Here is a 15,934-nt window from a genome sequence, read left to right on the forward strand (position 1 = left end):
TGCCAGCTGTTGCCAGCTGTTCCCTGGTCGCCAGCCGCAGGTGCCGCCCCGCGAGGCCGCCCCGTGCCGTGGCCCGGCTGCTGCTGCTGCTGGCCCAGCGGGGCTCGGGGTGCATTTCCTGGGGCTCCCCGCTGTCCCCTGGCCATGGCCCCGTCCCCTGCGACCCCCTGAGCAGCTCCCCGAGCCCATGGCGCTGTCCCCGAGCTGCCAAAGCCGTGTCGCTGGGCAGAGCCCGCTCGGCGAGCCTGCTGGGCCAGCCCGGGATCCCCGGGAGGCTCCGGCCGATCCCCGGCAGCGGGAGCGGGATCCTCCTCCCGTCGGGATCAGCATCCCGGTGCGTTCAGCATCACCCGGAGGAGGCTCCGGCCGATCCCCGGCAGCGGGAGCGGGATCCTCCTCCCGTCGGGATCAGCATCCCGGAGCAGCCTGGGCGCTGCCGCGGGCTCAGCTCCTGCCAGCCCCGGGCGCGGCCGCTGGGCCCGAGGCTCGGGCCGGGATTTGGGGGTGCCCCGGGCCCGGCTGTGCTGAGGCCGCTGCGGGTGCGGAGCCGCCGCGTGAGGCCGGGATGATGGGGCGGGCCCGGCGGGCTTTGAGGTTCGGGAGCTGCAGGGAGCAGCAGATTTGGGCCCAGATTGGCGGCGAGAAGCCGCAGCGCCGGGCCGGCACCTCCCAAGCGCTGGGCAGCCCCTCCCTGGGCTTGGCCCAGCTCCCCCCACCCTTTGTCCCGGGATAAAAGGGCCCCGGGAGCAGCCTGGGCACGGCACAGCCGCTCCAGCAGTCCCGAGGCAGCAGCTGCCCCTGAGCTCCAGCTCCTCCGGCACCGGGACCCCCAGAGCCGCAGTCATGGGTAAGGGACCCCCGCAGCCCCGGCTGCAGCCCCGGGCCGGCCACGGCTGCGGCCACAGCCGGGCGCCTTCGGGCCCTGGGCAGCAGGAGGGAGCTGGCGCCGAGCCGGGAGCGCGGGGCCGCTGCTCCCGGAGCTCCTGCGGGAGCTCCTGGGGGCCGGGGGAGCCTGCCCTGCTCCGGGGATCCGCGATCCACAGCGATCTTCCCTGCTGGAGCTTCCAGCTCAGCCTCCCGCCTCTGGGGGACAGCTCTGTCCCCATCGTGTCCCGGCTCTGTCCCCATCGTGTCCCGGTTCTGTCCCCATCGTGTCCCGGCTCTGTCCCCATCCCTGATCCCGGCTCTGTCCCCATCGTGTCCCGGCTCTGTCCCCATCCCTGATCCCGGCTCTGTCCCCATCGTGTCCCGGCTCTGTCCCCATCGTGTCCCGGCTCTGTCCCCATCCTTGTCCCGGCTCTGTCCCCATCCCTGATTTCGGATCTGTCCCGGTTCTGTCCCCCATCCCTGATGTGGGCTCTGTCCCCTTCATGTCCCGGTTCTGTCCCGGCTCTGTCCCGGCCCTGTCCCCGCTGTGGGGAGCGCTCCCCGCGGTGCTCAGGTGTCCCCCCCGGGCTGGTCCCCGCGCTGTCCCCAGGCTCCTGGCCCGGAGCCGGGCGGTGGCAGCGCCACCACGAGCGCTCGCCACGGGTGCCCAGGGAGGGCCGGGCCGGGCCCGGGGCGGGGGCGGCGGTGCCGGGCAGGGGCTCCGGGCTCCGGGCCGGCCTCACGGGATGCCCTCTGCTCCCGCAGACAGATGCAGAGCTCCGTGCTACGAGTACCCCTCGTGCCCCGACGTGCTGAAAGGCGAGTGCCGGCGGCGGGGCTGGGCTGACACGGGGGGGTTTGGGCTTGTTGGGGGGCGCTGAGCTCAGCCTCGGTGCTGAGCCCCTTCCCCAGCGGGAGAATTGCCGGGAGATCCCCGCTGCTTCTGCCCAGGAGATTCCCCCAGAAATCCGGGAGACTCCCCTGGTTCTTGCTGGCTCCGGGGTGCCAGGGCTGGCTTGGAATGGGGGGATTTGGGTTTGTTTGGGGGGCGCTGAGCTCAGCCTTGGTGCTGAGCCCCTTCCCCAGCGGGAGAATTGCCGGGAGATCCCCGCTGGTTGTTCCGGGAGATTCCCCCCTGGGATCCCGGAGATTCCCCCCTGGGATCCTGGAGATTCCCCCCTGGGATCCTGGAGATTCCCCCTGGGATCCCGGAGATTCCCCCCTGGGATCCCGGAGATTCCCCCCTGGGATCCCGGAGATTCCCCCCTGGGATCCCGGAGATTCCCCCCTGGGATCCCGAAGATTCCCCCCTGGGATCCCGGAGATTCCCCCCTGGGATCCCGGAGATCCCCTCCGGTTGTTCCCGGCTCGGGAGCGGCCCCGGGGCTGCCCGGGGCGAGCCGGAGGAAATGGCAGCGAGCCCGCAAAGCTCCGGGGTCATTTCCGCGAGCCGCCCGCAGCTTTTGGTGTCCCGCCCGCCCTTCCCGGCGAGGTTTGAGCGCGGTTTTGTGTCCGCAGCCCCGAGGGAGGAGGTCGCCTACGTGACCTGCACCTACAGGAGCACGGGCATCGAGCAGCCCGATTTCCTGGCCACCGTGGACCTCAACCCGCGCTCCTGCCACTACGGCCAGGTACGGGCGCGTTCTGGGGAGGGGAATTGTCCCCGAGCGCCCCCAGCCCCTCTGCAGGGCTCCCCAAGTCCCTCTCCGGCTCCCCAGATCCCTCTGCAGCTCCTCAAATCCCTCTGCAGGGCTCCCCAGATCCCTCTGCAGCTCCCCAGATCCCTCTCCAGCTCCCCAGATCCCTCTGCAGGGCTCCCCAAATCCCTCTGCAGCTCCCCAAATCCCTCTCCAGCTCCCCAAATCCCTCCCCAGCTCCCCAAATCCCTCTCCGGCTCCCCTAATCCCTCTCCAGCTCCCCAGCCCCTCTCCAGGGCTCCCCAAATCCGTCCCCGGCCCCTCCGCAGGGCTCCCCAAATCCCTCTCCAGGGCTCCCCAAGTCCCTCCTCGGCCCCTCCACAGCTCCCCAAACTCCTCCCCAGGGCTCCCCAGATCCCTCCCCGGCCCCTCCCCAGGGCTCCCCAGATCCCTCCCCGGCCCCTCCGCAGCTCCCCAAACCCCTCCCCAGGGCTCCCCAGATCCCTCCCCGGCCCCTCCGCAGCTCCCCGCTGCCGGGGCCGCTGCCCAGGGCCGTTCCCGGCCGGCCCGGGCTGAGCTCCCTTGGCCGTGCCCAGGTGATCCAGCGCCTGCCCATGCCCAACCTCAAGGACGAGCTGCACTGCGCGGGCTGGGGCCCCGCCTGCGGCTGCTTCGAGAGCGGCGCCGCGGCCAAAAGGACCAAGCTGGTCCTGCCCGGCCTCATCTCCTCCCGCATCTACGTGGTGGATGTGGGCTCCCAGTGCCGGGCGCCTCGGATCTGCAAGGTACGGCCCGGACAGCAGCGGGAGGGACAGGGAGGGAGCGAGGGAGGGATTCATTCAAGGAAGGAAGGAGTGATTCATTCAAGGGAGGGGAAGAAGGGAGGGAGGAAGGGTCCAAGGAAGGATTCTGGGGTCCCGGGAGAGGCGCCGAGCAGGCCGAGGCTGACATTTGCAGCGCTTTGTGCAGATGATCGAGCCCGTGGATGTGTTCTGGAAGTGCAACAAGGGTTACCTGGCTGCCACCCACGCCCTGCCCAACGGCGACATCCTGATCGCCAACATGGGCGACCCCGCCGGCAACGGCAAAGGTGAATTGTCCTGCCGGGATCCCCATTGTCCTGCCGGGATTGCCATTGTCCTGCCGGGATTGCCATTGTCCTGCCGGGATTGCCATTGTCCTGAACAGAATTCCCATTTCCCTGCCAGGATTCCCATTTCCCTGCACAGAATTCCCATTTCCCTGCCGGGATTCCCATTTCCCTGCCAGAATTCCCATTTCCCTGCCGGAATTCCCATTTCCCTGCCAGGATTCCCATTTCCCTGCACAGAATTCCCATTTCCCTGCCGGGATTCCCATTGTCCTGAACAGAATTCCCATTTCCTCTGCACAGAATTCCCATTTCCCTGCCGGAATTCCCATTTCCCTGCACAGAATTCCCATTTCCCTGCCGGGATTCCCATTTCCCTGCCAGAATTCCCATTTCCCTGCCGGAATTCCCATTTCCCTGAACAGAATTCCCATTTCCCTGCCGGAATTCCCATTTCCCTGCCAGAATTCCCATTTCCCTGCCGGAATTCCCATTTCCCTGCACAGAATTCCCATTTCCCTGCACAGAATTCCCATTTCCCTGCCGGAATTCCCACTTCCCTGCCAGAATTCCCATTTCCCTGCCGGAATTCCCATTTCCCTGCACAGAATTCCCATTTCCCTGAACAGAATTCCCATTTCCCTGCCGGGATTCCCATTTCCCTGCCAGAATTCCCATTTCCCTGCCGGAATTCCCATTTCCCTGCCGGGATTCCCATTTCCCTGCCGGAATTCCCATTTCCCTGCACAGAATTCCCATTTCCCTGAACAGAATTCCCATTTCCCTGCACAGAATTCCCATTTCCCTGCCGGAATTCCCATTTCCCTGCCGGAATTCCCATTTCCCTGCCACCGCTCCCAGCTCGGGGGTTGCAAAGGCGGGAGCCTGGATTTGTCCCTGGCGTGTCGCAGGTGGTTTCGTGGTGCTGGACGGAGAGACCTTCGAGCTGAAGGGGAACTGGGAGAACGAGTGTGAGGTTCCCCACACCGGCTGCGACTTCTGGTACCAGCCCCGGCACAACGTCCTGGTCAGCTCGGCCGGGCTGGTGCCCAAAGTGGCCGGGCGCGGCTTCAGCCCCGACGACTTCAAGAAAGGTTCGGGAGCCGGGGCTGGGATCGGAACCGGGCTGGAGCCGGGGCTGGGATCGGTAACGGGCTGGGATCGGTACCGGGCTGGGATCGGTACCGGGCTGGGAACCGGGGCTGGGATCGGTACCGGGCTGGGATCGGTACCGGGCTGGGATCGGTACCGGGCTGGGAGCCGGGGCTGGGAGCCGGGGCTGGGAGCGGTACCGGGCTGGGAACCGGGGCTGGGATCGGTAACGGGCTGGGAGCCGGGGCTGGGATCGGTACCGGGCTGGGAACCGGGGCTGGGAGCCGGGGCTGGGAGCGGTACCGGGCTGGGAACCGGGGCTGGGATCGGTACCGGGCTGGAGCCGGGGCTGGGATCGGTACCGGGCTGGATCCGGGGCTGGGATCGGAACCGGGCTGGAGCCGGGGCTGGGATCGGAACCGGGCTGGAGCCGGGGCTGGGATCGGTACCGGGCTGGGATCGGTACCGGGCTGCAGCCGGGGCTGGCGGGGCTCGGTACCCCCGAGAGCCGCTGGGTGCCCGCAGAGCCTCGGCCGGGCTCGGCCTGAGGATGGGCAGGGGCTGAGCCCAGGCTGAGCCGGGCTGTGCCCGATGCTGCAATTCCCGGTGTTCTTCCCAAATCCTGCAATTCCCGGTGTTCTCCCCAAATCCCGCAATTCCCGGTGTTCTCCCCAAATCCCGCAATTCCCGCTGTTCTTCCCAAATCCTGCAATTCCCGCTGTTCTCCCCAAATCCCGCAATTCCCGCTGTTCTTCCCCAATCCTCCCCTTCCCCACCTTTCCCTCCGCGCTTCCCGCTGTCCTTTCCCTGCCGGCTCGCAGCAGGAGCCCCTCGGGGATGGCTCCCTGTCCCCGGGCGCCCCCGAGCCTTTCCCCCCGTGTCCCGCAGGGGTGTTCGGCCGCCGCCTGAGCGTGTGGAACTTGTCGTGCCGCAGCCTGACGCAGTGCTTCGACCTGGGCGAGGATTCTCTGCCGCTCAGCGTGCGCTTCCTGCACAGCCCCGAGGCGGCCGAGGGCTACGTGGGCTGTGCCCTGAGCGGGGCCATCTTCCGCCTCTATAAACCCTGCGAGGCGAGTGCGAGCGCCGGCAGCGGCCCCGCGGCTGCGGGGAAGCGGCCGGGCCGGGCGGCGGCGAGCGCGGGCAGCGCCGGGAGCGAGGGCTCGGAGCCGGGGCTGGGGAGGGCAGCGGGACGGGCCCGGCGGGAGCGGCCCGGGAGCGGGAGCCGAGCCGGGATGGGGCTGGGATGGGGATGGGAACGGTCTCGGTGTGCCCCGGGTCGGCAGCCGGGATGGGGCTGGGAACGGTCTCGGTGTGCCCCGGGTCGGCAGCCGGGATGGGGCTGGGATGGGGATTTGGGCGCTGGGACAGGGACGGGGCCGATCCCGCAGTGTCCGGCTCGGGATTTGGGATTTGGGATTTGGGATTTGATATTTGGGATTTGGGCCGGTTCCGATCCCGCTGTGCCCGGCTCGGGCTCGGGATTTGGGATCTGGGATTTGGGCCGGTTCCGATCCCGCAGTGCCCGGCTCGGGTCGGGGATTCGGGCCGGTTCCGATCCCGCAGTGCCCGGCTCGGGTCGGGGATTTGGGATTTGGGATTCGGGCCGGTTCCGATCCCGCAGTGCCCGGCTCGGGTTGGGATTTGGGATTTGGGATTTGGGATTTGGGCCGGTTCCGATCCCGCAGTGCCCGGTTCGGGATTTGGGATTTGGGCCGGTTCCGATCCCGCAGTGCCCGGCTCGGGCTCGGGATTTGGGCCGGTTCCGATCCCGCAGTGCCCGGCTCGGGCTCGGCCCGGGGCTCACCGGGCTCGCTGTCCTTTGGCAGAGAGAGAACTGGGCGGTGGAGGAGGTGATCCGGATCCCGGCCAAGGACGTGTCGGGCTGGATCATGCCCAAGATGCCCGGTGCGTGCGCCCTCGGGGCTGCCGGCGCTGCTCCCTCCGCCGCTCCCGCGGCCGGGCACAGCCGGCCCGGGACCCCAAATCCCGCGGGGTGACCCCAAATCCTGCCTGGCCCTAAATCCTGAGAGACCCCAAATCCTGAGAGACCCCAAATCCCGCGGGGTGACCCCAAATCCTGAGAGACCCCAAATCCTGAGAGACCCCAAATCCTGAGAGACACCAAATCCTGAGAGACCCTAAATCCTGAGAGACCTCAAATCCCGCGGGGTGACCCCAAATCCTGAGAGAGTCTAAATCCTGAGAGACCCCAAATCCCGCCGGGTGACCCCAAATCCTGCCTGGCCCCAAATCCTGAGAGACCCCAAATCATGAGAGACCCCAAATCCTGAGAGACCCCAAATCCCGCGGGGTGACCCCAAATCCTGAGAGACCCCAAATCCTAAGAGACCCCAAATCCTGTGAAACTCAAAATCCTGGCTGTCCCCAAATCCTGCCGGAGCCCCAATCCCGAGCCCCGGCCCCAATCCCGAGCCCCGGCCCCAATCCCGACCCCCGGCCCCAATCCCCGACCCCCGGCCCCAATCCCGAGCCCCGGCCCAAATCCCCGACCCCCGGCCCCAATCCCGACCCCCGGCCCCAATCCCGAGCCCCGGCCCCAATCCCGAGCCCCGGCCGTGCCAGGGGCAGCTGAGGCCGGGCCCGCTCGCCCTCCCCCGGCGCTGCCCGTGGCGCTGAGCCCCGGCTGTGCCCGCAGCCTTCATCGCCGACCTCGTCATCAGCCCGGACGATCGGTTCCTGTACGTGAGCAATTGGCTGCACGGGGACATCCGGCAGTACGAGCTGGCCAGGAACTGCAAGCCCCGGCTGGTGGGGCAGGTGAGGGGCAGCCCTGGGGCCGGGGGGCCGCGATGGGGCCGGGCAGGGCCGGGGGGAGCGGCCGGGAGCGCTCGGGGCCAGCGCGGCCCTGGCACGGCTTGGGAATGGGGATTGGGAATGGGAATTGGGGTTGGGAATTGGGAATTGAGAATGGGGATCTGGGGTTGGGAATGGGGATTGGGAATTGGGAATGGGGAATCGGGATTGGGAATGGGGATTTGGGGTTGGGAATTGGGAATTGGGGTTGGGAATGGGGAATCGGGATTGGGAATGGGGATTTGGGGTTGGGAATTGGGGTTGGGAAGCGGAAATTTGGGTTAGGAATCAGGAATTGGGGTTGGGAATGGGGAATTGGGGTTGGGAATCGGGATTTAGAATGGGATAAATGTTTGGGATTTGGATAAAGGTTTGGGATTGATGTTTGGAACTGGGGAAGGATTTGGGAAAAGGGTTTGGGATTGGGAGAAAGGTTTGAAGGATTTGGGATTGGAGAAGGGATTGGGAATGGAAAAGGCTTTGGGATTGGAGAAGGGATTGGGAATGGGAAAGGCTTTGGGACTGGAGAAGGGATTGGGAATGGGAAAGGCTTTGGGATTGGAGAAGGGATTGGGAATGGGAAAGGCTTTGGCCCTTGCAGGTGTTCGTGGGGGGCAGCATCCTGCGAGGGGGCCCCGTCAGCGTCTGCAGGGACGAGGAGCTCAAGTGCCAGCCCGAGCCGCTGGTGGTCAAGGTGAGCCCCGGGGGGCTGCGGCACCTGGGCAGGGCTGGAGTGGGAGTGTGTGCTCACCTGAGTGTGTGCTCACCTGAGTGTGTGCTCACCTGAGTGCGTGTGTGCTCACCTGAGTGTGTGTGTGTGCTCACCTGAGTGTGTGTGTGTGCTCACCTGTGTGTGTGCTCACCTGAGTGTGTGCTCACCTGAGTGTGTGTGTGTGTGTGCTCACCTGAGTGTGTGCTCACCTGAGTGTGTGTGTGCTCACCTGAGTGTGTGTGTGTGCTCACCTGAGTGTGTGCTCACCTGAGTGTGTGTGTGTGCTCACCTGAGTGTGTGTGTGCTCACCTGAGTGTGTGCTCACCTGAGTGTGTGCTCACCTGAGTGTGTGTGTGCTCACCTGAGTGTGTGTGTGCTCACCTGAGTGTGTGTGTGCTCACCTGAACCTGCTCTCACCAGTGCCCCCAGTGCCCCCAGTGCCCCCAGTGCCCCATCCCAGTGTCCCCAGTGTCCCCAGTGTCCCCAGTGTCCCCAGTGCCCCATCCCAGTGTCCCCAGTGTCCCCAGTAACCCCAGTGCCGTGTCCCAGTGTCCCCAGTGCCCCCAGTGCCGTGTCCCAGTGCCCCATCCCAGTGTCCCCAGTGTCCCCAGTGCCCCCAGTGCCGTGTCCCAGTGCCCCCAGTGCCCCCAGTGCCCCCAGTGCCCCCAGTGCCCCATCCCAGTGTCCCCAGTGTCCCCAGTAACCCCAGTGCCCCCAGTGCCCCATCCCAGTGTCCCCAGTGTCCCCAGTAACCCCAGTGCCCCATCCCAGTGTCCCCAGTGTCCCCAGTAACCCCAGTGCCGTGTCCCAGTGTCCCCAGTGCCCCATCCCAGTGTCCCCAGTGTCCCCAGTAACCCCAGTGCCGTGTCCCAGTGCCCCCAGTGCCCCATCCCAGTGCCCCATCCCAGTGTCCCATCCCAGTGTCCCCAGTGCCCCCAGTGCCCCATCCCAGTGTCCCCAGTGTCCCCAGTGTCCCCAGTGTCCCCAGTGCCCCATCCCAGTGTCCCCAGTGTCCCCAGTAACCCCAGTGCCGTGTCCCAGTGTCCCCAGTGCCCCATCCCAGTGTCCCCAGTGTCCCCAGTGTCCCCAGTGCCCCCAGTGCCGTGTCCCAGTGCCCCATCCCAGTGTCCCCAGTGTCCCCAGTGCCCCATCCCAGTGCCCCCAGTGCCCCATCCCAGTGTCCCCAGTGTCCCCAGTAACCCCAGTGCCGTGTCCCAGTGCAAGCGCGTGTACGGCGGCCCCGCCGCGCTGCAGCTGAGCCTGGACGGGAAGAGGCTCTACGTGACCAACTCCTTGTTCAGCACCTGGGACCGGCAGTTCTACCCCAGCCTGCTCAAGTGAGCAATTCCCGCCTGGAAAAGGCTCCCCCCGGGCCGGGCCGGGGCTGGGGAAGGGGCCGGGACCCCCCCGGGGCTCTCCCGGAGCCGCTCCCGGCCGAGCCCCCCCGGCCGGGGAGGGATCGAGCAGAGCCCGGCCTGAGCTCGGCCCCGAGGGGATCCGGGCCGGCCTGAGCCGATCCTGGGGGGTTTGGGGGGGAAAAGTGACCCCGATCCCATCCTGGGGGGTTTGGGGGGCAAAAGTGACCCCGATCCCATCCTGGGGGGGTTTGGGGGGCAAAAGTGACCCCGATCCCATCCTGGGAGGGCTCAGGGAGGGAAAAGTGACCCCGATCCCATCCTGGGGGGACTCAGGGAGGGGAAAAGTGACCCCGATCCCATCCTGGGGGGGCTCAGGGAGGGAAAAGTGACCCCGATCCCATCCGGGGGGATCTGGGGATCCAAAGCCGCCCCCGCTGCCCCCCCGGCCCCTCCTGCCAGGGCTTTTCCCCGTTCCCAGGGGCGGCCGGGGGGGATCCGCAGCCGCCCCGATCCCATCCCCGCTGTCCCGGGCCGGCCCTGGCGGTGCCGGGAGCGGCTCCGGGCGGCCCCCGGGGCTCGCTGTCGCCACGAGCCGCCGCTGTCCCCGCGCAGGGAGGGCTCGGTGATGCTGCAGCTCGACGTGGACACGGACAAGGGCGGCCTGGCGGTGAACAAGAACTTCCTGGTGGATTTCGGCAAGGAGCCGCACGGGCCGTGCCTGGCGCACGAGATTCGCTTCCTCGGCGGCGACTCCAAATCCGTGTCCCCGGCCTGAGCCCCGGGAGCGCCGCCCGCCCCTCCCGGCAGCGCCGCCAGGCCCGGCCGCGGGGCTCCGGGGGGATCCCGGGCGCTGGGGGGCCCTGGCTGGGGCCGGGGGGACCTGGCTGGGGCTGGGGGGCCCTGGGTGGGGGTTTGGGATCCCCTGGGTGCGGGTTTGGGGTGTCCTGGGTGGGGGTTTGGGGTGTCCTGGGTGGGGTTTGTGGTGTCCTGGGTGAGGATTTGGGATCCCCTGGGAGGGGTTTGGGGTGTCCTGGGTGAGGGTTTGGGGGGATTCCCGGCTTTGGGATCCCCTGGCTGAGGGGTTTGGGATCCTCTGGGTGATTCCGGGCTTTGGGAATCGCAGATTTGGGATCCTCTGGGTGATTCCGGGCTTTGGGATTCCCCGTTCCCGCTGGAATCTCGATCCTGTTTCTGGGAAAGCAGCGCCGGGACCCGCGGCTGTCCCCGGGATGTCCCCGGGATGTCCCCGGGCTGTCCCGGGATGTCCCCGGGCTGTCCCCGGGCTGTCCCCGGGCTGTCCCCGGGATGTCCCCGGGCTGTCCCGGGATGTCCCCGGGATGTCCCCGGGCTGTCCCCGGGCTGTCCCCGGGCTGTCCCGGGATGTCCCCGAGCTCTCCCGGAGCCTCCGGAGCTTCGGCAGCGCCGGGAGCAGCGAGGGCAGCGCAGGGCTCGGAACTGTCCTGGCCCAGTCCCTGGCCCGGGACATTCCCGCTCCATCCCGGTCCATCCTGGGACATTCCCGGTCCATCCTGAGACATTCCCGGTCCATCCTGGGACATTCCCGGTTCATCCCGGTCCGTCCCGAGCCATTCCCGCTCCATCCTGGGACATTCCCGAGACATTCCCGGTCCTATCCCGCTCCATCCCGGTCCCATCCCAGTTCATCCCGACCCATTCCCGGTCCCATCCAGCCCACCCCAGTCCATCCCGGTGCATTCCCGGTCCCATCCAGCCCATCCCGGTGCATTCCCGGTCCATCCCAGCCCATCCCGGTCCCATCCCGGTCCACCCCGGTCCATTCCCGGTCCCATCCCGGTCCCGGCTCCGCCGCCCCGCCCGCCTCTGCTTTATCCCGCTCTCAATAAAGTCGTTCCCTGCATCAGCCGCAGCTTCCCGAGCCTCATTCCCGGTCCCATCCCGGGACAAACCCCGCCCGTTTTTCCATGGATTCCCCACCCCTGGAGCCACCTGGAACACCGGGAATGTCCCTGCCCGTGGGATTGGGGTGGGGTTGGATGGGATTTAAGGATCTTTTCCATCCCAAACCATTCCAGCATTCCCTGTTTTGGTTTCTTTGGGATTTCTGGGATAAATCCTGGATCCTGCCGGAGATTTTCCATGGATTCCCCATCCCTGGGAGTCTCCAGGATCCCCTGGCACGCTGGGAATGTCCCCAGCCCGGGATTTTTAGGGATCTTTTCCATCCCAAACCATTCCAGGATTCCCTGGGCTGGTTTCTTTGGGATTTCTGGGATAAATCCCAGATCCCAGCCCAGATTTTTCCATGGATTCCCCATCCCTGGAGCTCCCTGGCACGCTGGGAATGTCCCCAGCCCGGGATTTTTAAGGCTCTTTTCCATCCCAAAGCTTTCCAGCATTCCCTGTTTTGGTTTTTTTGGGATTTTCGGGATAAATCCCAGATCCCAGCCCTGATTTTTCCATGGATTCCCCATCCCTGGAACATCAGGAATGTCCCTGCCGTGGGATTGGGGTGGGGTTGGATGGGATTTAAGGATCTTTTCCATCCCAAAGCTTTCCAGGATTCCCTGTTTTGGTTTCTTTGGGATTTCTGGGATAAATCCTGGATCCTGCCGGAGATTTTCCATGGATTCCCCATCCCTGGGAGTCTCCAGGATCCCCTGGCATGGTGGGAATGTCCCCAGCCCGGGATTTTTAGGGATCTTTTCCATCCCAAAGCTTTCCAGGATTCCCTGTTTTGGTTTCTTTGGGATTTCTGGGATAAATCCCAGATCCCAGCCCAGATTTTTCCATGGATTCCCCATCCCTGGAGCTCCCTGGCACGCTGGGAATGTCCCCAGCCCAGGATTTTTAAGGATCTTTTCCATCCCAAAGCATTCCAGGATTCCCTGGGTTGGTTTCTTTGGGATTTCTGGGATAAATCCCGGATCCCAGCCCAGATTTTTCCATGGGTTCTCCATCCCTGGAACACCGGGAATGTCCCTGCCCGCGGGGTTGGGGTGGGGTTGGATGGGATTTAAGGATCTTTTCCATCCCAAACCATTCCAGCATTCCCTGGGTTGGTTTCTTTGGGATTTCTGGGATAAATCCCAGATCCCAGCCCAGATTTTTCCATGGATTCCCCATCCCTGGAGCTCCCCGGCACGCTGGGAATGTCCCCAGCCCTGGATTTTTAACGATCTTTTCCATCCCAAACCATTCCAGGATTCCCTGTTTTGGCTCAGATGGGATTTTCGGGATAAATCCCGGATCCCGGCCCGGATTTTTCCATGGATTCCCCACCCCTGGATCCACCTGGAATTTCCATGGGATTGGGGCGGGATCGGATGGGATTTAAGGACCTTTTCCATCCCAAACCATTCCAGGATTTTGGTTTTTTTTTTTTTCCCTGCATTTTCAGGATAAATCCCAGATCCTGCCCCAGATTTCCACGGATTCCCCACCCCTGGAATTGCTCAAACCCATCCCAGGGATTATCCCAGGGGGTGGAACCAGACGATCCAACCCCAAATCCCCACCAAATCCCACAAATCCCAAAATCCCGACGCCCGACTCGGCGTTCCGAAGCCGCAGCCGCCTCTGACTCAACCTCACCCCAATTAAAACCTCGCTCCGGCCCCACTTTTCCAGTTTTTCCCCTTCCCAGATAAAAATCTGCCAGCTCCCCAAAATTCCTCCGGGAATGTGGGAATTTCCCTCCCACCTTCCAAAGGAAACCCTGGAAAAATCGGGAATTTCCAGCTCCTCCCACACCCCGGGGATTTTAGGGATTTTAGGATCCTCCCCTTCCTCTCCCTGGATTTATTTTATTTTTTCCCAACCTCGGTTTTGTTCCCTATTTTTTATTTGGAGCTTCCCGGAGCTGCTGCTGCTTCTGTTTTTCCTTGGAATTTTTTTTTTTTCCCGGTTGGAATGATGGAGGTGGGATCCTTCTCCCCGAAATCCGATGCAGGTAAGAGGTTCCCACTGGGAGAAAATTTGGGAATTTTTCCTGCCCTGGGATCTTTCCCGTAATCCCTCAGGAGCTGTTGGAAATTGGGATTTTGTGGCTCTGACGGGCAGAAAACATGGAAAAAAATGGGATTTTCCCCCATTTCCCAAACCCAAATGGGATTTTCCCCCATTTCCCAAACCCCAATGGATTTTTTCCCCATTTTCCAAACCCCAAATGGAATTTTTCCTCATTTTCCAAACCCCAATGGATTTTTTCCTCATTTTCCAAACCCCAATGGAATTTTTCCCCATTTTCCAAACCCCAATGGAATTTTTCCTCATTTTCCAAACCCCAATGGAATTTTTCCCCATTTTCCAAACCCCAAATGGAATTTTTCCCCATTTTCCAAACCCCAAATGGAATTTTTCCTCATTTTCCAAACCCCCAAATGGAATTTTTTTCCCATTTTCCAAGCCCCAAATGAAATATTATTATTTTTTTATTTAAGTTACTAATGATCATTTACATAATTTATATTATTTGTAATTATTATTTCTATTATTTCCATTATTATTAGTATTCTTTATATTATTTATATTATTTTGTAATTATTATTATATAATTTATATTTATATTCTTTATAACTATTATTTCTTATTTTGTTATTTCTATTATTTCTAATTATTTCTATTATTTCTATTTATATTATTTGCAATTATTATTTCTCTTATTTCTCTTATTATTTACGTTGTCTATATGATTTATATAATTTATATTTATATTATAATTATTTATATTATTTCTATTATTATTTCTATTACTTCTAATTATTTCTATTATTTCAATTTCTATTATTTTTAATTATTTCTGTTATTTCTATTATTATTTCTATTACTTCTAATTATTTCTATTATTTCAATTTCTATTATTTGTAATTATTTCTGTTATTTCTATTATTATTTCTATTATTTATAATAATTACTTCTATTATTTCTACCATTATTATTTCTAATTTTTATTATAATTTCTCCAATAATAATCACTCTAAATAATTACATAATTTTTTATAATTATCACTAATATTATTAATACAATCACGATTTCTATGATTTCTAATTTATATTAAAAAAAAAGTGATTCAAATCCAAGTTTTTTGCTCTAATTCCCGATTTTTTGCCCCAGGAAAATGCGGATCGTGCGGTCCTGGCTACGCCTCCCCTCTGGAAGCGATGAAAGGCGAGCCCGGAATTCCGGGAATTCTGGAATAGCCGGAAAATCCCGTCCTCCAGAACCGGAATTCCCATGGAGAGAATTCCCTGGAAATCTGGGAATTCCGGAGTTTCCCCACCCCGCCCTTCATCCCTGGGATTGGGAAAGGATTCCCTGGAAATTTGGGGCTGGATCCAAGGATTTTGGGTCTCTGCCTTGGATCCAAACACTTGTCCTGGGTTGGGATTTGATTTGTTCCCATTCCCATTCCCACATTCCCATTCCCAATCCTGATCCCATTCCCGTTCCCATTCCCAGTTTCCCATTCCCACATTCCCAATCCCATTCCCACATTCCTATTCCCACATTCCCAATCCCATTTTCCCAATCCCATTCCCATATTCCCATATTCCCAGTTTCCCATTCCCACTCTCATTTTCCCATTCTCGTTTTCCCAATCCCATTCCCACATTCCTATTCCCATTTCCCATTTCCCGTTCCCATTTTCCCAATCCCATTCCCACATTCCCATTCCCATTCCATTCCCATTTTCCCATTCCCAGTTTCCCATTCCCATTCCCAGTTTCCCATTCCCATTCCCATTCCCAATCCCAATCCCATTCCCATTCCCACATTCCCAATCCCATTCCCACATTCCCATTCCCATTTCCATTCCCATTCCCATTTCCATTCCCATTCCCACTATCATTTTCCCATTCCCATTTTCCCATTCCCATTCCCACATTCCCATTCCCATTCCATTCCCATTTTCCCATTCCCATTCCCATTCCCATTCCCAATCCCAATCCCATTCCCATTCCCACATTCCCAATCCCATTCCCACATTCCTATTCCCATTTCCCATTCCCATTCCCATTTTCCCATTTCCATTCCCATTCCCATTTTCCCAATCCCAATCCCATTCCCACATTCCCATTCCCATTCCCACTCTCATTTTCCCATTCCCATTTTCCCATTCCCATTTTCCCATTCCCATTCCCATTTCCCATTCCCATTTTCCCATTCCCAGTTTCCCATTCCCATTCCCAATCCCAATCCCATTCCCATTCCCACATTCCCAATCCCATTCCCACATTCCTATTCCCATTTCCCATTCCCATTTTCCCATTCCCATTTTCCCATTTCCATTCCCATTCCCATTTTCCCAATCCCATTCCCACATTCCCATTCCCAATCCCAATCCCAATCCCATTCCCACATTCCCAATCCCATTCCCATTCC

At 60.9% G+C, this 15,934-nt stretch overlaps 1 protein-coding gene across 1 annotated transcript; it reads left to right on the plus strand.

Moving 5' to 3' along the window:
- Positions 1-3,114: 3,114 nt before the first annotated feature.
- LOC147648836 (methanethiol oxidase-like) lies at positions 3,115-10,366 on the plus strand. The gene is made up of 9 exons (XM_086866467.1): positions 3,115-3,289; positions 3,474-3,594; positions 4,506-4,688; positions 5,575-5,756; positions 6,513-6,591; positions 7,343-7,464; positions 8,102-8,194; positions 9,431-9,549; positions 10,183-10,366. Exons 1-9 carry the CDS (start codon positions 3,119-3,121, stop codon positions 10,343-10,345), a joined length of 1,233 nt encoding a protein of 410 aa, XP_086722593.1. The 5' UTR covers positions 3,115-3,118; the 3' UTR covers positions 10,346-10,366.
- Positions 10,367-15,934: the final 5,568 nt, after the last annotated feature.

Source organism: Cyanistes caeruleus, chromosome 30, assembly GCF_971803275.1.
Source record: "Cyanistes caeruleus chromosome 30, bCyaCae1.hap1.1, whole genome shotgun sequence".
Classification (NCBI taxonomy): Eukaryota; Metazoa; Chordata; class Aves; order Passeriformes; family Paridae; genus Cyanistes; species Cyanistes caeruleus.